The sequence below is a fragment of the Salvelinus namaycush genome, unplaced genomic scaffold (assembly GCF_016432855.1).
Source record: "Salvelinus namaycush isolate Seneca unplaced genomic scaffold, SaNama_1.0 Scaffold6, whole genome shotgun sequence".
Lineage (NCBI taxonomy): Eukaryota > Metazoa > Chordata > Actinopteri > Salmoniformes > Salmonidae > Salvelinus > Salvelinus namaycush.
Window position 1 is genome coordinate 222,396 of NW_024061308.1, and position 23,411 is coordinate 245,806.

Genomic DNA, 23,411 nt, shown 5'->3' on the forward strand with positions numbered 1-23,411 from the left:
TCAGTCAGGTTAATAGTCATTTCAAGGGGGAAAAAACATTTACATTTACGTCATTTAGCAGACGCTCTTATCCAGAGCGACTTACAAATTGGTGCATTCACCTTATGATATCCAGTGGAACAACCACTTTACAATAGTGCATCTAACTCTTTTAAGGGGGGGGGGGGGGGGGGGGGGGGGGGGGTTAGAAGGATTGCTTTATCCTATCCTAGGTATTCCTTAAAGAGGTGGGGTTTCAGGTGTCTCCGGAAGGTGGTGATTGACTCCGCTGACCTGGCGTCGTGAGGGAGTTTGTTCCACCATTGGGGTGCCAGAGCACACCCATTTAGAGCAGTTTACATACCTTGTAGAGGATTTGCATAGGTTTGTTGAGCTCAACATTCCTCAGGAAGGGCGCTAGGTATTTGAAAAGATCAATGAGCAGCTGGGCATACATGGGCCAACCCTAAGAAAAGAGAAAACAAAAGGTTATCAATGGTTGCTTTTAAGCAGCAAAAACACCCACCCAGACATTGCACTAACATGTCAGTGACTTGTCCTTGCCTTCTGCTGTGGGGTGTGTGCCAGCATCCTGGCGATGAAGATCCGGTGAGAGATCAACTCCAGCCAAGCGTAGACAAAGCCAGGGGCTTTGGTAGGCCTCAGGATGTGGAAAGTATTGCTGTGGACATAAGGGGAAAAAACTATACATCATACAGAGTTGAGGAAAGTAAACTAAGATGTCTTGACAATCAGTGACCAATATTGTCTAACAGACATGGCAGCATTTACCAGAAGGCGGTGAGGGTCTGGAAGTTGATGGTCTCCAGCACATGCTCGGGGGCATTGAGCTCGAGCAGCAGCATGATGAAGATGCGGTGGTAAGGCAACTGCTGAAACTCTGTCTGTCTTACATCATGGTCCTGGATCAGCACTCCAACCACAATACCTAGAACCTGAGACCAGTCAAGGGGCATTTAGATGAGCCCAGTAATCATGACATCAAGAGCATTTCTTATCTTAAATCTGATGTGTATAAAAAAAAATACATTTAGTTGATATCGCAGTTTGAGGTCTTCAAATGTAAGATTGTCTTTGAGAGATCTTTACAAAGCAGAAAGCTTATTCAGCCTCCATGGTGAGCATCCTCCTAATTCTTACCTTGTTGAGCAGGTTGATCTTGGTGACTGTGTTGGTGGCCTCTCCAGAGTGCTTGACCAGCAGAGCGATGAGGCGAACAAAGGCGTCCAGGTTGTGGTAGCACTTGGCTCTGATGATGGCGGCGCTGGCTGCAGGATTGTGCTGCTGCTCGGCCTGGGCGCGGTAGCTGATCTCCACACACATCTCTGTGCACAGCCGGAAGAAACGCGTGATCAGGTCATCAGTCTTCAGAATGCCCTGCTGGTGCATCTGGGGAGGACAGTAAGTACAGTAGTGAGAATTGCCATTCGCTTCTACCGTCTTCCATAATGTAGTTAGAATTGTTGTTTATTTTTTCCTGAAATGAACAGCTACTGTGTATTTGTATTTTATTAGGGATCCCCATTAACTGGTCCCAAGGAAGCAGCTACTCTTCCTGGGGTCCAAACACATTAAGACACTTACATTACATCATAGAACACCACATATCCATAACACAATATTACATTGTATATGTCAGTAGCTGTGCATCTCTTCACAGTTCCCGCTGTATTTTTATCTGATTCTACTGCTTGCATCAGTTACCTGACGTGGAATAGAGATCAATGTAGTCATGGCTCTATGTAGTACTGTGCACCTCCCATAGTCTGTTCTGGACTTTGACGTGGGTGTCCAAGCTGTGTGCTAGTAGTTTAAAAACAGACAGCTCGGTGTATTCAGCTTCTCAACACGTCTTACAAAAACAAGTAGTGATGAAGTCACTCTCTCCACCACTGAGCCAGGAAAGATTGACAAGCATATCATTAATGTTAGCTCTCCGTGTACCTTTAAGGGCCAGTCGTGTTGCCCTGTTCTGAGCCAATTGCAATTTTCTTAAGTCCCTCTTTGTGGCACTGGACCACACGACTGAACAGTAGACCAGGTGCGACAAAACTAGGGTCTGTAGGACCTACCTTGTTTAGTGTTGTTAAGGCAGAGCAGCGCTTTATTATGGACAGACTTCTCCCTATCTTAGCTACTGTTGTATCAACATGTTTTGACCATGACAGTTTACAATCCAGGGTTACTCCACGTAGTTTAGTCACCTCAACGTGCTCAATTTCCACATTCATTACAATATTTAGTTGAGGTTAAAGTGAATGATTTGTCCCAAATACAATGCTTTTAGTTTTAGAAATATTTAGGGCTAATTTATTCCTTGCCACCTATTCTGAAACTGCAGCTTTTTGTTAAGTGGTGCAGTCATTTCAGTCGCTAACGAGTATAGGTGTTGAGTCATCCGCATACATAGACACTGGCTTTACTCATTAGTAAAGATAGAAAAAAGGGGCCTAGATAGCTGCCCTGGGGAATTCCTGATTCTACCTGGATTATGTTGGAAAGGCTTCCATTAAAGTACACCCTGGATTATGTTGGAAAGGCTTCCATTAAAGTACACCCTCTGTGTTCTGTTAGACAGGTAACTCCTTATCCACAATATAGCAGGGGTGTAAAGCCATAACAAAAAAGTCTTCACAAGCAGACTATGATCGATTGTGTCAAAAGCTACACTGAAATTGAACACTAGACTACACTAGCTACTAGACTTTCAACACAATCTTCAGTTTGCTGTACCTTTCAAGCTCTAACACAGGTTCAGTGATGTCTATGCTGTTTGCTGCGAGTTGTACAGTAACCTAGCAACTGGACTTGAGTTCTGTATTTCCCTCTTCTGGAACCTTGTTATCATCAGTCTTCTCGGACTGATTGGGTGATGTCAGAATTCTGGGTCCCTTCCACCATAGCTCGCTCTGTGTCAAGTTTCGAACAGTTTGTCCTCTTGTAGGGAGGTCGGCTGGATTAGTTTCCCCTTCAATATGTGACCATGACTCTGGATTGGTCAAGGACTGGATCTCCGTCACTCTGTTCGCGACAAACTGTTTCCATTTCTGAGCTGAGCTGCAAAACCAATGCAGAACGATCATCGAGTCGGTCCACATTTTGATCTGTTTTTCTTCCATTTTCAGTGTGGTCATCAGGTTGTTTGCTAGTCTCGCTCCAATCACAGCTCCCATGAGCTCCAGGCGTGGCAGCGTCATTTTCTTGAGTGGGGCTACCCTGGACCTGGATGCGACTAGACTCGTTTCCCTGTCTTGTGATTCACCTTGCAAGTAAGCTACTGCACTGTAAGCCCTTTCACTTGCATCACAGAACACGTGTAGTTTCTGGGTGTGGCTATTCTGTGGCCGCATGTCTGTTCTGTACCACCCTGGTATGGTGAGCTGGTGTAACTGGGATAGTTCTGAACACCACTGTTGCCATTCTCGTGTCAGATCAGGTGGTAATTCTTCATCCCAGCTGAGTCCCCTCCCACATTTCCTGGAACATGCACTTGATCCTGAGGGTGAAGGGGGTCAGAAAACCAAGAGGGTCGATGATATGTGCAGACGACTGCAGAACACTTCTCTTTGTGTTTTCCGTTTGCTTTAGAATGCTCAGTAGCGGCCTGAGGTCAAACAAAGTCATCCGTTTCCGGTCTCCATACTAAACCTAAAACCTTCGTGACTACTCCTTGTGTTTCTAGCGTCAACAGGTGGTCAGTTGTACTCTCCTCCCATTTTCTTTTCAATTCAGGAGAATTGGTCATCCACTTGCAGAAGTCCATGCCTGCAATCGACAGCATTCACTTTGCAGTTGTCACAAGGTAAGCCTCTTCAACATTCCGTGAACTTGCAATGAAGTCATCTACATAGTGACTCAGTACCTCTACAACTTCTGGTTGTTCTGTTTCATATTGTTTCAGGTGCTTCCTGATTGTAGTTGCCAGCAAGAATGGACTTGGGGAAGCTCCAAATACCACTTTTCATCCTCAGCACACACAGCTCCTCTTCATTTTCTCCCCTTGGTGGGCCTGTGAGCCATAGAAATCTCAACACGTCTGTCTCTCTCTGCTAGAGATATCTGCAGGAAAGCTTTCTTGATGTCTGCCATGAATGCGATCTCATGTAGTCTGAACTTAGACAGTCATTGAGGGATGGACAGCCATCTTCATGGGACGAGGCATCAAACACCACTCTGTTTTGTCATCACCTTATCTTCTCGGAGTACTGCATGGTGAGATAAGTAGTATTTTACGTTGTCTGCGCTTGATGCGTTGTCCTTGGGCACGTCCTCTACTACTTCATTGTATCTGCTGTACAACGTCACGTCTTTTCTTCAGACCTTCAAACCGTTTCTTGGCGATTTTATAGTTGTCTTGGAGTTCTGGCATTTCTCATTTCCATGGCAACTACACGTGGTATCGCTCATCTTTGAAGGTGGTTGTTTTCCTCTGGGTTTTCTCGCTTATAATACCCTGAGACTCAAGCTCCCAGAATGCATGCAGTTGTTTGGAGACTAGTGTGTCTTCATCAAGTGGGACGAACATGCAGGTTGCCTCGGCGACACTTGACATGGGTCCCTGCACCGACCATCCAAAGGTGCTCTAAAGCAACCAGCGTCTCCGTCAGTCGCTCCACTCTGCCTGATACTATCTGCCAGTCGTAGTCTGATCCTATCAGGACAGAGAGTTCAGGATCATTGTCATCTCCTGGAAAGTCTGCGAGCTGCAGTACCTTTCTATTGAGCTCATGTTGAATCTGTTCACCAGGAACCTTCACAGCTGTGCACACTTGTGGGGTTTCAATTGCCTCTCTCTATTCTCTGCTGTTTGTCCCAGACATTCTCCAAGATGACTTTCACTGTGTTGTGTTGGGACGTTGCTGGAGCAGAGGAGCCAAACGTGTGAAGAGTGAGTGCCTCTTGTCTGATTACTGGTAGCTTCAAGCCCTTCAAGGTTTTCATGTATGAAGCTTCTCTGACTGCCTCCATCTAGTATGCAACGAGCTATCTTCCTGCCCGATGGGCCTTCTACCCCATGCCTTTGCCGTTTGTAGCAACAGTGTTCTGTGCATCTGGTTTCATCTTCACTGAATGGGGAATAACTGAGGAAACAGCATCTGCAGAAACAGTAGGGGGTTGTACCGCACTCCTCTTACCGGTACACACAGAAATGTGATGTCTGCTTCCACATGACACATCTTTGACTTTACAGAATTTTGCTATGGGTATGTCCTAAACATACAAAGCATCTTCCCATTTTCTTTGGTTTCTCTTTGCGTGTAGCAATATTGTGGTCAGGGCAGTTCTGATTTGTGGTCTGCACTGTCACAGAATAGACAGTTTTGTTCCTTCTGGCTGGCTGTATGCAGTGCCGCAGCAGATGGCATGTTGGGTCTTTTTGCTTTCATTTCATTGGAGGAGCATGACTTGTTCCATGGTTTGATCTCTTTCTGTTGGTTGCATGATCTTGTCATTTGTAGCGCTCTCCCTGCTCTGAACTTCCTTCTGTAGGAAACTGACAATCTCAGCCACTTTCCATTCATCATCTACTCCCCTCTGACGACCCTTGTCAAGAGCTATGTCCTCTGGAATCCTCTGCAGTAAGATTGAGCATAGTACGCTTCCATAGGTTTCTGACACTACACCCAGTGATTCCAAGCTCCTAATCTGAATTTCACATTCATCATATAGCGGCCTCAATGCTTCACAGGAGTGAGATTCAGGAGCTTTGACATGTGAGCACTAATCACAAGACCTTTCCTTCCAAATCTGCTCGAGCAGAGGGATTGCATCATCATAGTTACTGTCTGTTAACATCAGTCCTGCTACTGCCTTTGCAGCTGGTCCAGTGAGATGTTTTCAGATAGGTAAACTTCTCTTTATTACACAGTGAATCATTGTTGTGAATAGCGGACTCATACTGGCTCAAACTCCTGCCACATACTGACATCTCCATAGAATTTCTCAATAATCAACTTTGGTAGCCTTACTGATTGTCTCTGTGATCTGTTTGAGTTAGCGTCACTCACCCGTGCTGGTACTGGATTGAGGTCCTGTTTTTTCTTTATCACTCGTTGTGCACGGCTCTTCAGCATGATAACACGCTCTTTGTAATCCTCCGTGCTTGCAATCTCTGCCTCCAATCCGTCCAATGGCGTTAACTGTTCAATTCCACGATCAAGTTCAAACAAGCTGTCCTACTTAGCTGACAGCAATTCCAACAATGTACTCAAGTGATCGGTATCCGGATTTGACTGGGTTATTTCCATGTCAATCTGATTCAAAATCCAAGTTTTGGCACCTCGAATGGTACCCCGCTTTCGTCTCATTCTTTCTGCTTCATGCCGACGTTCCTCCTCAGCCGCTTCATCCCTACAATCTTCGTCGCAGCGCATACTTTTCCCGGGTTTCGGCACCAAAATATAGAATAACTATCTTCAAAGTAATGACTCGGGACATCGGGTTTGAAATGAAAGCTTCTTTTAGTAATAATACTTGTTCACGTTACATTTAACAACTTTAGATTCTACAGAACAATAAAAGTTGCTAGCGAAAAGTCAGTATAATCACTTGTCACTTGCACATAACTGGCGCGCTCTCGACTTCTTGTCGCAAGGCATTCTGGACCTTGCAGTCGAAAGCGTAATTCAATACTAACCAATACAACAAAATGTGTATGTAGTTCTCTCAATCTCCAACACACAAATTCTAATAATTACATATGTAAATAACTGTAAAGAAAGTATCTTTAGATACAGCTCAATTAATTAACTCTGTAACACATTAAAGTTACAACATACGGAGAAGACAAGGTGAGCGCTACAAACAGTAAAGCATCCTGAGACCATTCATGTGTGGGGTTGCTTCTCAGCCAAGGGAGTGGGCTCACTCACAATTTTGCCTAAGAACACAGCCATGAATAAAGAATGGTACCAACACATCCTCCGAGAGCAACTTCTCCCAACCATCCAGGAACAGTTTGGTGACGAACAATGCCTTTTCCAGCATGATAGTTATCACTTTTGCCTTATGGCAAGGTGTTCCAAGTGGCTCGGGGAACAAAACATCGATATTTTGGGTCCATGGCCAGGAAACTCCCCAGACCTTAATCCCATTGAGAACTTGTGGTCAATCCTCAAGAGGTGGGTGGACAAACAAAAACCCACAAATTCTGACAAACTCCAAGCATCGATTATGCAAGAATGGGCTGCCATCAGTCAGGATGTGGCCCAGAAGTTAATTTGACAGCATGCCACGGCGGATTGCAGAGGTCTTGAAAAAGGGTCAACATGCAAATATTGACTCTTTGAATCAACTGAAATGCTTGTAATTATACTTCAGTATTCCATAGTAACATCTGACAAAAAATATCTAAAGACACAAGCAGCAAACTTTGTGGAAATTAATATTTGTGTCACTCAACTTTTGGCCACGACTGTACATTATCAAGCATTTCACACGTTATCCAGATACTGTTAGCACATGGTGGTCTATAGCAGCTTCCCACCAGAATGGGCTTTAGGTGAGGCAGATGAACCTGTAGCCGTATTACTTCAACAGTATTTAACATGAGATCTTATAAGCTTTTCAGGAATGTGGTTCTGAATATAAAAGCCACAACATCTCAACCATTGGCATTTGTCTTTTCAGTAGATTTTATAGCCATGTATTGCTACCACTGTATCAAAGGTATTATCTAAGTGAGTTTCAGAGATAGAATATGAATATCTGTTACTAGCAAGTTATTAATTTCATGAACCTTGTGTCTTAACTTCTACTTCATCACAATCCCGGATCCGGGAGCACCCCCATCAGTAAAAAAGCTGACTAGCATAGCCTAGCATAGCGTCACAAGTAAATACTAGCATCTAAATATCATTAAATCACAAGTCCAAGACACCAGATGAAAGATACACATCTTGTGAATCCAGCCATCATTTCTGATTTTTAAAATGTTTTACAGGGAAGACACAATATGTATTTCTATTAGCTAACCACGATAGCAAAAGACACAACTTTTTTTTCTCCACCATTTTTTCCCTGCATAGGTAGCTATCACAATTTCGACCAAATAAAGATATAAATAGTCACTAACCAAGAAACAACTTCATCAGATGACAGTCTGATAACATATTTATTGTATAGCATATGTTTTGTTAGAAAAATGTGCATATTTCAGGTATAAATCATAGTTTTACATTGCAGCCACCATCACAACTCTCAAAGCAACTAGAATAACTACAGAGACCATCGTGAATTACCTAAATACGCATCATAAAACATTTATGAAAAATACACAGCGTACAGCAAATGAAAGACAAAGATCTTGTGAATCCAGCCAATATTTCAGATTTTTTAAGTGTTTTACAGCGAAAACACAATATAGCATTATATTAGCTTACTACAATAGCCAACCACACAACAGCATTGATTCAAGCCAACAATAGCGATAACGAATAAACCAGCAAAAGATAAATTTTTTCACTAACCTTCTCAAACTTCTTCAGATGACAGTCCTATAACATCATATTACACAATACATATAGAGTTTGTTCGAAAATGTGCATATTTAGCGGCACAAATCGTGGTTATACAATGAGAATAGTAGCCAAGCTGCCAACAAAATGTCGGGAGAAATCTTGGGAGAGGCACCTAATCTAATCATTAACTAATCATAAACTTGACTAAAAAATACAGGTTGGACAGCAAATGAAAGATACATTAGTTCTTAATGCAACCGCTGTGTTAGATTTTTAAAATTAACATTACTACGACATACAGCGTGCGTTAAAGCGAGACCGCACCGAAATTAATGGCGGAATAGGAGTTTTACATTTTTCAACAGAACAACGAATTAACATCATAAATAGTTCTTACTTTTTGATGAGCTTTCATCAGAATCTTGGGCAAGTTGTCCTTTGTCCAAAATAATCGTTGCTCGGTTGTAGATTGTCGCCTTCAACTTTGGAATTAGCAGTAAACATTAGCCATGTGGCCCAGACGTGCCCAACTCACTATAACGCAGCACAAAGAAATATCCGAAAATCGCAATATACTGATATAAACTGATATAACTCGGTTTAAAATAACATTATGATGTCTTTAACACCTATATCGAATAAAATCAGAGCCGGATATATCTAAGGCCTATAACAGGAGCTTTCCAGAACGCCATCCTGAGATCTGTCTTGCGTCATGGCGAATGTTGAAAAGAGTGCACCCCACGTTCCAAGCCCATTTATATGGCCTCAGATCTGCCTAGCAACTCCATTCCAATTCTCACTATTTGCTGACATCTAGGGGAAGGCGTATGCAGTGCATCTCGACCAATAGAAGACATGCAAATTAATAAACTGACCCCAGAACAGCCTGCCTGATTTCAGATTTCTCACAGGAAGTTTGCTCCAACTTGAGTTCTGTTTTACTCACAGATATAATTCACGGTTTTAGAAACTAGTGTTTTCTATCCAATAGTAATAATAATATGCATATTGTACGAGCAAGAATTGAGTACGAGGCAGTTTAATTTGGGAACGAAATTTTTACAAAGTGAAAACAGCACCCCCTATTGTTAAGCTACATATTTTAACGTGGGCTATTTCTTTTAGCACTTTTCTGGGATGCTTGATGCTTTACTGGGAAGCTTAGCTGAAGTAGACATGCTCATGCTATTTATATTAGTGCAGGGTGAGCTGCACACAGTTGACTTCCTGCTAGGGCACACCACCTCAGTGCTAACAGTTATAACTCTGGTTCATAGGCACATGATTACTGCATACAATAGCTGTAGGATCAGCAGAGGCATTCAGAGGGACATAAATTAATTTAGTTACATTGTGTCTACCAACACCGTGTAATGTCCATTTGCTGAAGCATTATGACAACTCAGCGTCACAATGGTAGGGGTTAGCTGAGCTGGGCTTGGGTCATTGATAAGTCATTGTCTCAACTAGAGGCTGACCGATTAATCGGAATGGCCGATTAATTAGGGCCGATTTCAAGTTTTCATAACAATCGGAAATCGGTATTTTTGGACACTGATTTGGCCGATTTTTTAATGTTTGTTTTGTTACACCTTTATTTAACTAGGCAAGTCAGTTAAGAACACATTCTTATTTTCAATGACGGCCTAGGAACAGTGGGTTAACTGCCTTGTTCAGGCGCAGAACGACAGATTATTACTTTGTCAGCTCGGTGATTCAATCTTGCAACCTTACAGTTAACTAGTCCAACGCTCTAACCACCTGCCTCATTGCACTCCACGAGGAGCCTGCCTGTTAAGCGAATGCAGTAAGAAGCCAAGGTTAGTTGCTAGCTAGCATTAAACTTAAAAAACAATCATAATCACTAGTTAACTACACATGGTTGATGATATTACTAGTTTATCTAGCGTGTCCTGCGTTGCATATAAATCGATACGGTGCGCATTCGCGGAAAAAGGACTGTCGTTGCTCCAACGTGTACCTAACCATAAACATCAATGCCTTTCTTAAAATCAATACACACAAGTATATATTTTTAAACCTGCATATTTAGCTAAAAGAAATACAGGTTAGCAGGCAATATTAACCAGGTGAAATTGTCACTTCTCTTGCGTTCATTGCAAGCAGAGTCAGGGTATATGCGATAATAATAAACGTTTTGTTTTCGAAATTAGTTCCCGGATTCGACCATATTAATGACCAAAGGCTCGTATTTCTGTGTGTTATTATGTTATAATTAAGTCTATGATTTGATATAGCAGTCTGACAGCAATGGTAGGCAGCAGCATGCTCATAAGCATTCATTCAAACAGCGCTTTCGTGCGTTTTGCCAGCAGCTCTTCACTATGCTTCAAGCATTGCGCTGTTTATGACTTCAAGCCTATCAACTCCCGAGATTAGGCTGGTGTAACCGATGTGAAATGGCTAGCTAGTTAGTGGGGTGCGCACTAATAGCGTTTAAAACGTCACTCGCTCGGAGACTTGGAGTAGTTGTTCCCCTTGCTCTGCATGGGTAACGCTGCTTCGAGGGTGGCTGTTGTCGATGTGTTCCTCGTTCGAGCCCAGGTAGGAGCGAGGAGAGGGACGGAAGCTATACTGTTACACTGGCAATACTAAAGTTCCGATAAGAACATCCAATAGTCAAATGTATATGGAATACAAATGGTAGAGAGAAATAGTCCTATAAATACTATATTAACTACAACCTAAAACCTCTTACCTTGGAATATTGAAGTCTCATGTTAAAAAGGAACCACCAGCTTTCATATGTTCCCATGTTCTGAGCAAGGAACTTAAACTTTAGCTTTTTTACATGGCACATATTGCACTTTTACTTTCTTCTCCAACACTTTGCTTTTGCATTATTTAAACCAAATTGAACATGTTTCATTTATTTGAAGCTAAATTGTTTTATTGATGTATTAAGTTAAAATAAGTGTTCATTCAGTATTGTTGTAATTGTCATTATTACAAATCAATTTTAAAAAATCGTCCGATTAATCTGCTTTTTTGATCCTCCAATAATCGGTATCGGCGTTGAAAAATCATAATCGGTTGACCTCTAGTCTCAACATAGCCTTGTAATGCTGTGAATGGATCCAGGAACCCAAATTACTAAGATTTTAGTATAAATGTCCAGTCTCATAAGTAACACTGCTGCTTGGTGAGCACAGCAGTGGGTTCCAAGATAATGGGGTTGCTACCATGAGCACTAAGACCCACTCTGTCAAGGACATGACTTGTACTGTGCTCTTGTATTGTAAGTAAAACCAGGTAACTGCCTTGGAGGAACCCGTCATAAGGCAAAGATGGTTAAAAGATAAAAGACAAGTGTGTGTGCTGTACCTGGCCCACAAAAGCAGAAAAGGCCTTGGTGCTGTCCCGGCCGGCGGCTGCAGAGTGGTACAGGTTGACCCATTCCCTCAGCAAGTACTCTGCCTTCTCCCTCAGGCCCGGCGGGTCGTCGTACTCAGACGCTTGGGAGATGCCAGAGTGCATCATAAAGTTGGGCCCTCCATGGGCCCGGTCGATCATGGCCTCGTAGTTAGAGCGGACCACATCCATCAGCTGAGGAAGCCTGGGGATCACAGGACACAAATCAGTTAGAAAACTACGAACATATGTATACCAACACCCCAATAAACTCCACATCTCCAAGGTGGTATTCATTACGCACCAAATGGAAGACAACAAACTGAAAATAGGGACCGCCTGAACTACAAAATACGCCACATGTAAAGTGTTAGTCCCATGTTTTATGAGCTGAAATTAAAAAGATCCCACACATTTTCCATACGCACAACAAGCTTTTCAAAATGTGCCCAAATTTGTTTACATCACTGTTAGTGAGCATTTCTCCTGGTGTGGCATATCAAGAAGCTGATTAAATAGCACTCATTACACAGATGCACCTTGTGCTGTGGACAATAAAACGCAACAAACGTGCAGTTTTGTCACACCACAATGCCACAGATATCTCAAGTTACTTAACTAGGCAAGTCAGTTAAGAAAAAATTCTTATTTACAATGACGGCCTACCAAAAGGCCTCCTGCGGGACAGAGTCTGGGATTAAAAATAAAAATATAGGACAAAAACGCATCACAACGAGACAACACTACATAAAGAGACCTAAGACAACATAGCATGGCAGCAACACATGACAACAAAAAACATGATACAAACATTGGGCACAGACAACAGCACAAAGGGCAAGAAGGTAAAGACAACATCACGCAAACAGCCACAACTGTCAATGATTGAGTCTTTGAATGAAGAGATTGAGATAAAACTGTCCAGTTTGAGTGTTTGTTGCAGCTCGTTCCAGTCGCTAGCTGCAGCGAACTGAGAAGACCAGCAACCCAGGGACGTGTGTGCTTTGGGGACCTTTAACAGAATGTGACTGGCAGAACGGGTGTTGCATGTGGAGGATAAGGGCTGCAGTAGATATCTCAGATAAGGGGGAGTGAGGCCTAAGACAAATGGTGGAATTGGCATGCTGACTGCAGGACTGTTTACCAGAGCTGTTGCCAGAGAATTTAACCTGTTTGGGCTCAAGGGGCAGTATTGAGTAGCCAGATAAAAGGTGCCCATTTCAAAAAGGCCTCGTACTCAATTCTTGCTCGTACAATATGCATATTATTATTACTATTGGATAGAAAACACTCTAGTTTCTAAAACCGTTTGAATTATATCTGTGGGTGAAACAGAACTGGACTTAGGGCAATTTTCCTATGTGTATGTCAGAATGCAGAATTTTGCTGGCTGTTCTGAGACCTGTGTATTAATTTGCCTGTCCTCTATTGGTTGAGATGCACTGCATACGCCTTCCCCTGGGTGTCAGCGAATAGGGAGACTTGAAATGGAGTTTCTACGTAGTTCCCAAAGGTTATAAATTGCTTGGAACCGAAGCGTCCCATCTTTCCACTCTTCGCTCTGACGCAGGGAGGGTCTTGGCATGTCATTTTAGAAGCTCCCGTTTTAGCTCCTAGATATATCCGGCTCTGTTTTTATTCGATAGGTGTTGAAGACATCGTAATGTTGTTATTTTAAACCGAATTATATCAGTTTATGTCAGTATATTGCGATTTTCGGGTATTTATTTTCGTGACGTTGTAGGAAGTTGGGTATCTCTGGCCCACATGGCTATTGTTTACTGCTAATTGCAACGTTGAAGACGACGTTCTCCAACCTAGCAACGATTCTTTTGGACAAAGGACACCTTTCCCAAGATTCTGATGGGAGCTCATCAAAAAGAACTATTTATGCTGATAATTCATTGTTCTGTTGGAAAAAGTAAAATGCATAAGACGCCATTACTTGCAGTGTAGCCTTGCTTTATCGCACCCTGTATTGCGCAGTAACGTTAATTTTAAAAATGTAATTCAGCGATTGCATTAAGAACTAATGTCTTTCAATTGCTGTCCAACCTGTATTTTCTTAGTCAAGTTTATGAATAGTTTGATAAGAATAGGTGCCTTTCCAAGATGGCGCCGGACAGATTGCTTGAGATTTTGGACACTATTCTCATTGTATAAGCACGATTTGTGCCGCTAAATATGCACATTTTCGAACAAACTCTATATGCATTGTGTAATATGATGTTACAGGACTGTCATCTGAAGAATTCTGAGAAGGTTAGTGAAACAATTAATATATTTTGGTGGTTTATACGTTATCGCTATTTTTGCCTTGAATCAATGCTGTTGTTATGTTTGCTATTGTGCTAAGCTAATATAACGCTATATTGTGTTTTCGCTGTAAAACACTTGATAAATCGGAAATATTGTCTGGAATCACAAGATGCCTGTCTTTCAATTGCTGTACACTATGTATTTTTCAGAAATGTTTTATGATGAGTATTTAGTTATTTGGCGTTGGTGTCTAATTTTTCTGTCTGCTTTCGGTGCAATTTCTGACTGTAGCTGCAATGTAAACTATGATTTATACCTGAAATATGCACATTTTTCTAACAAAACATATGCTATACAATAAATATGTTATCAGACTGTCATCTGATGAAGTTGTTTCTTGGTTAGTGGCTATTTATATCTTTATTTGGTCGAATTTGTGATAGCTACTGATGGAGTAAAAAACTGATGGAGTAAAAAAAGTGGTGTCTTTTGCTAACGTGGTTAGCTAATAGATTTACATAGTGTCTTCCCTGTAAAACATTTTAAAAATCGGACATGTTGGCTTGATTCACAAGATGTGTACCTTTCATATGCTGTATTGGACTTGTTAATGTGTGAAAGTTAAATATTTAAAAAAAATATCTTTTGAATTTCGCGCCCTGCACTTTGAGCTGGCTGTTGTCATAAGTGTACCGGCGTCGGGCTGCAGCCATAAGTTAATATGAAATTCTCTACCAAAAGCCGCCTCTGTCATTTTAGCGAATTTGGCCTTACATCCAACCGTCATCACAACCGCAGACCATGTGTATGGCATCGTGTGGGCGAGCGGTTTGCGGATGTCAACATTGTTAACATAGTGCCCTGTGGTTATGGTATGGGCAGGCATAAGCTACAGACAAACTCATTTTATTGATGGCAATTTGAATACACAAAAATACAGAGATGAGATCCTGAGGCCCATGTATTTTAAGGTATCTGTATTCCCAGTCATGTGAAATCCATAGATTAGGACATAAATGTATTTCAATTGACTGATTTCCTCATGTGAACTAACGCAGTAAAATCTTTGAAATTGTTGCGTTCATATTTTTGTTCAGTATATTAACACCCATTTTACAGTGTGTCTTAATGAACACAACCCAAAATCCTAATTAAATTAGGACAGAAAAGGACTCACCCCTCGGGTGCATTGGCCCTGGAGTGTGCGCTGGTTCTCATCAGAGTCTCGATGGTGTGGAACAGGTCGGCCTCTGTGATGTGGCTCACACTGCGCTCATCCACCAGCAGCAGCTTTACCAGCTGCATGGCAAATGCCACTGCCATGTAGTGCAGACCGTTCTCCATAGACTAGACAAGAGAAACATACACACAGGGGTTTTAAGATAGTGACAAAGGGACGGAATACACCACATGCCCATTATTCAGTTGTATAGAATCAAGATGGACTATTGACAGATGGCGTTGCTCGCACTAGAATATCTCAATGCTTAATAAAAGGTGTGTAGCGGTGTTTACCTGTGCCAAGTGCAGGTCGTACTGCTGCATGTTGACCAGGTGGTTTCTGATCAGCAGCTCCACAGCCTCCACGTTGTACTTGTACTCATCACGGCACTCAATCAGGCACCTGGAACAAGTAAAGATATCACAAATCTTAAAATAATGAGTGGATTTAGTTTCCCCTCTTCATTCGAGCAAAAAACTTAACCCACCCATGGGAAGGTTATGGGGATACCAACCTGGTAATCTGTTTGTTGCACCATTGTGGTCCGTATGCCCGGCCGTCCTGGAGGGCTTTGAGCACCAGCAGGTGACACTCTCTGTACCGCAGGAGCAGGTCAGCATCGGCACCACTGGTGGCATCGAGCAGACCCTCCACAGCCTAGAACAAGGAAGGAGAGATGAGGGACACAGGAAGAGATCTTTTCTACTGAGACCGGTGTATTCGTAAAGACAACTAAACAACTTTTCTATCCATGTATGTTTTCCTAGTGTTGTTGTGTGCGGAGTAGTCCCTGACCTTCTGCAGCAGGCCCAGAGCAGCAATGCCATCCCGGGAGTTCCTGGCCAGGGCCACTGCCTCCAGCAGACTGCGCAGGGCCTGAGTCTGGGGGTTAATGGCCAGCGCTGGGGGGATGGCATGGAGGTGCTGCTCTAGGTCCGCCATGCACTTGTCATAGATCTGAGCCACGTCGTCTGTGGCCCATGCCTGTTGCTGTAATAAACACAGGACAGAGACATTTATATGGTACTTGAGTAAAGTTCTTAACCTTAAAATCAGGTTGGGTTATGTCAAAGACAGCAGAAAATGCAATTTCAGAGACTTCTCTCTTCCAGTGGTATGAGAGCCTACCTTCATGGGCTGGGCAAGGAATCCAGTGGGCTGAGACAGGTCGTTGCTGGGTAGGAAGCCTGGAACATTCCTGGCAAACTCCTCGTACACCGCCAGCTGTTTGGGGTCTACTCCTCCAACCTGAGGTAGAAATTTAGCTCAGTAAATAGTCCAGATGCAAACGCAGTCTTTGATATCATTTGCATTGATAAAACATTTCATTTACGTTCTCGACTATACCGATAATAGGAGAGAAAGTGGAGTGCTATAATCTAGGTGTGCTCACCTTGAGTCTGATCTGCTCTGGCATGCGCTCTGCCTGGTAGGTCAGCACCACAGGGTCGCAGTAGCGACGACCCTCCTGACGGGCGTGCTTCCTCAGCTCAAACTCCTACAGGAGAGAAAGAGTAAAGGTACAAGTCAGCCATCATACAAAAGTTGTGGTCAGTATACAGACAAGAGCAGCATTCCAGTGCCAATATGGTGATGAGCCCATAACCACTAACCGTGGCCAGTCTCTTGTCCATCTCTGGGCCAGCCTTCTCCACCGCAGTCTTCTGGATGAAGCAGCAGGCCAGCTCACAGTTGTCCTGGGCAACCCTAGCAGCAGCCTCCTCCATCATCTCTCTCTGCTGGGGGGTGGGGGCCTGGAGGGGGACAGGACCAAAGCTATACGCAAAAGGAACACTAATAAGACTTACTTTATATAGCGCTTTGTGGATGTGAATGAAGGCGACTGTACCCTGAGGGCTGCGGCAAAGCTGTTCTTCAGGTTGGTAGCGATACTCATGAGCAGGGGCTCCCGGCAGGTGATCATGGCCATGCCGGCGGTCAGGTTACGCATCATGTGATGGGCGGCCACACGCATGCGCGACTCCTCGGAGTCCAGGGCAAAGTCCTTCCTGACGATCTGCTCGCAGGTAGTCATGGCAATCTTGATGGAACGGTCCACCACAGGGTGAACGAGCTCCTGCACGGCCCGCTCAATGGACTGTCTCACACACTGCTTCAGCTGAGGGTGGGCATGGAGCAAGGGGATCTGCAGGGAGAGAAGTGTCTTAGTACCACAACATCCCCAAATACCATGTGTAGGTCACAACCCAGGTGTTTGAGTGAGAGTGCTACTTACGTTGATGTTGATATTGATGTGAGGGGCTAGCCCTGCAAGGGCGTACACATTGATGTCATGATAGCTAAACTGTGGGGTAGGGGGCCCAGTAGCTGAGCAAGTGGTGGTTGCGGCAGGAGTGGATGGCGCAGCTGCAAATGGAAGAAAGTCTCCTGTTGGTTACAAAACGCTATTTTGATTAAAATATAGCCCGAGAGCAGCAGCTCGATGAACAGAACAAATAAAAAAGAAATGGGTTAAATGTTCTTGGCAAAACAGTTGAACAAATGTAGGTTATTATTCTACATTGAAATGATCGTATTATGAGCTAAAATCATTCAACAAATGACGAAATATTTCCATATACAGGGGGACCAACATTACAATCAGATGAAACAAACATTGAAATACATTTGTTAGAAAGATATCCACACACCGACAAGGGGCATCCCAATTTGAAAGTGCTGGATACCTGTGCTAACAACAGGGAGCATTTCTTCAGGGGGCTTGGCCTCTTTCTTTGGTGCAGAGAGCTGTTCCTCCAGGCTCTTCAACTTGTCTTTGTCCTTCAGAAGGGTGCCAGGCTTCAGGTCATTGATGTCCAATGATAAGTTCTTACACAGCACCTCAATCTCAAACTTCAAGTTCAGCTGTAGTGAGAAAAGCACAATGACAAATCAGTACCTGAAAACTTTTAGAAACATGGTGTGACTGGTAGATGAAAGAGAAAGGGTTCCCTGACCTTGAGATCATGCTCCGTATGCAGTTCTGCCAGAACATTCATGATGGCCATCGTCCAGGGATTCTGGGGTCGGAAAATCTGAGGATATTAAATGGCATTTAAGTCAACCTGCTCTTAAAAACATTGAAGACATAATAGCTAGGAAATGTGCCAATACACAAACCCAGTGCTAACAAGTCTAACAAATAAATTACCCAGAGAGCCATTGGTTCCTAAACAAAAACATATAGTATTTTTTATTTTAAACAAAAATATTGCACACATACTCTGCACCTCTTTGCTTCTTCTGGAGGTGGGCTTTAATGCTGTCTATACTGGTCTACGTCATCTAGCTCTGACTGGCTCCCTGTCTGCTGCTGTAGGTACTCTGCCTGATGGAACTGGCTCACTTTCTTTTTCTGTGGATCAGTCTTAGGGTCCATTATTTCTCTTGACCATGCGACCTGCCCAAGAAAAACTAGTCTAGTAATAAGCAGGCCTTAGTCAGGGGAAATACTCCAGGCCCAAATATTGTCTGTTGGGTTGGCCGTCTCGCTATTCCTGTCTGCCGGGGATGGCTCAGTCTGTGCTGGGCTCAAGCTCACGGTCACTGAACAATTCGCACTGTCAACAATGTAAAAGTTTTCCCCTAGAAATTAAAATGTGAATCCAGATGCATATTGATATACTTAAAAATGTTGGTGAGAATGTGGCTTTACCACGCTACGTAAACTGGATTCCAGGACTTTGGCCACAAACGGGACCACATATAGTAGCTCCTGCTGCCCCTTGACATACGCTTCCAACAAGAGGGATTTCACCTCCAAATCCTAACAAGAAAAAAATAAAAACAGGTTAAACACAAAATACCATCTTGGGTCACAATTACAAACATTTGGTTATTTGTTGGGAGGGAAACCAAATGGAAAGTTCAATACAGGCCAACATTTAAAAATGAGGAAATCTACTCACTGTGTACAGGATGGGCTTGTTTTTAGCCAGAGTGATCATACCAAGCCAGTGACCCAAATTCTTCAGTAGGGATCGATCAGAGAAGTTTGCAGCTGCCTTATCAGAGGTAAGGAGAACCTGTCACATGGAGCGAGAAAAGGTTAGCAATTAAATATCTCTTTATCTGATAAGTTTACAAACTATTGTCCATAAAAGTTGATTAAGTGAATAACTCTTCACCTTGATGTTTCTGTAAGTTTCATTCAGTGCCATTTTGACAAACTCTGGGTTCTTCAGGGTGTCCAGGAAGTTGGAGTACAGGCTGTGGAAGTTGGGCTCAATGCTGACCCTCTTCATGACCAGATACTGAGAGACCCAGGGCATGAACTCCTCTTTGACAGTCTCCTTTAACTCCTCAACCTTGAGAGTTAGATGAAAGTACACAAGCATGAGTAGAAATAGACATTTATTTTGACCAAAAACAAGATTCTCAATATAGCATGCTTTTGCAACACCAGGTAGTAAATAAAAATATATCTATGACTGACCTTCTGTGTCATGTTGGATTGTGACAGGTTATTGAAGATGAAAGCAATTTTCTCTTGAACATTTTCTGGGGGTTCCACAATCCTCTCGGTTTGGTCTGTTGCTACTAGAAGTGTGTCGATGTTTGTGGTGTTGATGGAGGGCTGAAATTACAATATACATTCAAAACAAAATGCTGCGTTTCAATATTATAAGCTCTTCTTGGGAAACCTCAATTCTTAGTGAGCGCATATTTGCCAAACAACCACACTACTGGAGTATTTCTTCAGCTTCACCAACTCATTATTTTAGGCTTGTCACACATTTGTTAAAAATGAAAATATTTCCTGGTGTTTACGTTCCTTTAGTCTTTGTAAACCAAAATGAGTATATCAAATGTGAAAACCAGAGAGCGTTCCTCATAGAACAGTTCAGAATGTTGCTATTGACACAAACTATGGCAACGCAGGAAAACTCTGATGCATTGGTTTGCTAGAGTCATTTTACATGACCAGAGAAAAACATCGGCATATATATGGTGCAAGTGACTCCCTGATGTTTCCCCAGGTACTCACCGGCACATCCTTCTTGAAGCTGCCAGGGGTAGGCCGGGTGATGGTAGTGGTTTTGGCGACAGTGGTGGTGGTGGTAGCTGTGGTGACCAGTGTGCTGGGCTGTCCAGGCTGGGGGGCTTTGGGAGGCTGAGACTGAGCTTGAGCCAACGCCAGGCTTCCTGGGGTGGTGATGGATCCCTGCATCTTCACCGGAGGGTCCCGTGACTGTTGGCCATACTCGATATACTGCACGCACAGGATATTCGAAAGTGCCAGAGCGAGAGATTTATTTATCATGAAGTAGGATCCGCCCCTCTGGCTAAGGTGTTACGGATATCAGTATAAAAACAAGGAAGATACATGTACAGATGAAGAATGACCGATTGTGTCACAAATATACAGGAAATCCAATTACCTCTTGTAAATGATGGGGGAACTGCAGAAAGTGGCCGATTGAGGCCAAGTGCTGACAATATTGGGGATAGTCCTTCAGTCTAGAGAGGGAAAGATCAAATTAGCCCTACAGCAGTCACAGATCATTTGAATCATACATGCGCAACATTCTTTAGCAACATGCAAATATTCAGTGTGGAATTCCATCAAACATCTGAAGACAGATAATAGTCCATACCTATTTTTGAATCTATCTAGAGCAGCGATTCCAAAGTAATACATTTTGGACCCAAATGGTTTCCTCAAGGCTTCGAGTACATATCGGAGGGCCAGTCCGAGGGCCATGTAGGTGACAAGGCCTTTCTCAATGATCCCCCCGAACAGGCAGGCGGTGATGTGTAGCTCCTTGTCAGGGTACTGGGGGAAGAAGCGGTACTCCTCAAACAAGTTCCTCAGCATACAGTTAAAGACCTCACGCTCTCGCTTGATGGTGGAGTCCTTGAACCTCTGCAGCATCTCCAGCACCTGCAGAGAGAGATGGGCGCCAAGGATTTAGCAGCTGCAAGCTTGATAAACACCGTCACTGGATAACTGCCTGCAACAGCCTGCAGACTAGGGATGTCACAATACCAGAATTTTTACTTTAATACCAGGTTTAGTATCACAATTAGGGTTGTCACCAATTAGGGTTGTCATACCAGTATTGACATACTCAACGGTATTGTGGTAAGGAAACAAAACAAAGCAGAAATATTGAGGAAAACAGTCCTTACGTTGATAACAAGCAGCCTTAAGTGTCAACCAGAATCACATTTATTTTCCAAGCTATAGCACCACTATTTTGCATACAGTCGATTTATTAAAGGACCATAGAGTTCAGCCTGCTTTGTTTTCCTTTTTGACATGGAAAATCAGGTATTGTCCTATCGCGACAACTCTAATCACAATACTCGATGCCAAAACGATACAGAGGCAAAAGAATATAGCGTATTAGCCACTTGCCTTCTGTAGTTAAAATAAGAGAAACAAATAACGAAAATGTGGACAGCCTAAAATCCTTCTACAAAACCATATAAGACAGCATACAAAATAATGCAATACAATTGGATACAGAGAATAAATGTGCTTATCAATGGCCAAATTATATCAATGTTAAAAATAGAATGTTGCCCCTTTAAGCTAGCCTCTCTTGAGAAAGTTCTGGCTACAGTAGCCAATACGAATGCTAGATGTCTTTTTGTAGAGATTTCTTTTAGTAAACTATCAACAGTAGCCTATTGCTAATTTGCTACTATTTTCACTATTGAAAGTTGACTTTAGCAAATACATTTCCCCAAAAGAAAAAAATAAGCTCAGCAAGTGGATTGATGAGCGCTTCTTTTTAGTAATCTGCACAGCTCATGTGTGCCGTGTGAATGCATCAGCTCGGTCAAGTGAAGCGTGGGTGCTTGAATGAACGGCCAATCATATTGCTCAAATATAGCATGAGTTTTGTGCGGGTAAACTCACTATGACACCAGCAGTTTTCTACAGCAGACTGCAACAGAGCATATAAATGTAATCAATGCGCTGAGAAGTTACTGGCCCAGTCGACAAATTACCAGACATGATCCTGTCAGTCAGTGTACGACACATTTAACCAAAGAACCAAATATGTAGATGTTTTTCATGTTATAGTACCGAAAAATGACCAAAGTTTCAGTGTACCGTGCAACACTACTGCAGACCATTTTATTCAGAAACTAACCTCATCCACAGACATGGTGGGGTGTGGGGGGTGGTTGTAGATGCGCTGGAAGTAGCTGTTAGCCTCATCGTCAATCTCCTTACTAAAGTGCTGGTTAGCCTCTGGCCACACCTGAGATAGGTCAGCTGGGAAAAAAGGCGATAGACCAAATCAAACAATACTGCCAAAGAAAACCCTTCAGAATCATTTCAATATTGTGATGAAATGCAGCAAATAAAAAAAACATTTGAAGTGCAATTTCACCTTAAGACTTTACACTATCAATGGAATAAACACCAGACAAATAAACATTCAATTAGAAGCATAATAATTTGCGTTTAATGGCAGACTGACCTGTATTTCCTCTGATTCAATGTGTGAAAAACTGTTTCTTCCCAGATCATACTCAATATTTTTTAGATGAGAACTGTTAAAGCATTTGTAATTGATTCAAGTAAACCCTCATTACTTCAAGAGGCTATTAGGAGATATTAAGAATGTTTTCAGAGGAAATACACTCAGTCACACCACCACTTACAGGCCATCTTACTCTGCTGAAAGGTGGGCGGATTCAGGCCTGGTGTGCTCATCTTCCTCGTCCCAAACGGATCACTGCTCACCGCTGGCATTCCAAGACCAGAACCAATACCAGAGCCAATGCCTGATCCCAGCGGACCTAGACAAAAGAAAAACGTCCCACTTCAGTCTTCCATATAGTGTAATCAAAACACTAAGCAAATATCTATGGCACGTTCTCTCCTCATACCTGGGTTACCTAGCTGTGAAGAGAGACTTCCAATCCCCCCAAATGGTGTGCTGGGGTTGGACAGTGCAGGGAAGGCCTTAGCTGGGGACTGGGGGTTGCTGAAAGCAGAGCCCAGCGGGGTGGGAAAGCCCTGCATACTCTGTGTGTGAGAGGTGGCAGAGCTGCCCAGGTTGAGGGAGCCCATGGCTGTCAGGGGATCCATCTAACACACAGAATGGAGCACCAGGTTGAGCAACCTGCCTTTC

General features: G+C 43.0%; 1 protein-coding gene across 11 annotated transcripts in view; it reads right to left on the reverse strand.

Moving 5' to 3' along the window:
• The window catches only part of LOC120042013 (CCR4-NOT transcription complex subunit 1-like), a 40,773-nt gene that overhangs the window by 2,376 nt on the left and 14,986 nt on the right, over positions 1-23,411 (reverse strand). For 2 of the 11 annotated variants that reach the window (XM_038986905.1, XM_038986903.1), the window contains exons 17-42: positions 23,167-23,368; positions 22,951-23,076; positions 22,422-22,546; positions 20,913-21,199; positions 20,697-20,775; positions 20,303-20,527; positions 19,751-19,891; positions 19,443-19,622; positions 19,224-19,340; positions 18,971-19,081; positions 18,273-18,350; positions 18,003-18,180; positions 17,552-17,682; positions 17,165-17,461; positions 16,929-17,069; positions 16,709-16,813; positions 16,444-16,563; positions 16,111-16,305; positions 15,830-15,972; positions 15,609-15,717; positions 15,271-15,440; positions 11,808-12,039; positions 1,141-1,389; positions 772-935; positions 544-661; positions 344-445 (exon numbers count right to left, since the gene is read on the reverse strand). In XM_038986905.1, coding sequence (XP_038842833.1) covers positions 344-445; positions 544-661; positions 772-935; positions 1,141-1,389; positions 11,808-12,039; positions 15,271-15,440; positions 15,609-15,717; positions 15,830-15,972; positions 16,111-16,305; positions 16,444-16,563; positions 16,709-16,813; positions 16,929-17,069; positions 17,165-17,461; positions 17,552-17,682; positions 18,003-18,180; positions 18,273-18,350; positions 18,971-19,081; positions 19,224-19,340; positions 19,443-19,622; positions 19,751-19,891; positions 20,303-20,527; positions 20,697-20,775; positions 20,913-21,199; positions 22,422-22,546; positions 22,951-23,076; positions 23,167-23,368 — 4,125 coding nt within the window. Of the gene's footprint in view, positions 1-343; positions 446-543; positions 662-771; positions 936-1,140; positions 1,390-11,807; positions 12,040-15,270; positions 15,441-15,608; positions 15,718-15,829; positions 15,973-16,110; positions 16,306-16,443; positions 16,564-16,708; positions 16,814-16,928; positions 17,070-17,164; positions 17,462-17,551; positions 17,704-17,966; positions 18,181-18,272; positions 18,351-18,970; positions 19,082-19,223; positions 19,341-19,442; positions 19,623-19,750; positions 19,892-20,302; positions 20,537-20,696; positions 20,776-20,912; positions 21,200-22,421; positions 22,547-22,938; positions 23,077-23,166; positions 23,369-23,411 lie in introns of all 11 variants that reach the window. The other 9 variants (XM_038986895.1, XM_038986894.1, XM_038986898.1 and 6 more) reach the window with 8 other exon arrangements.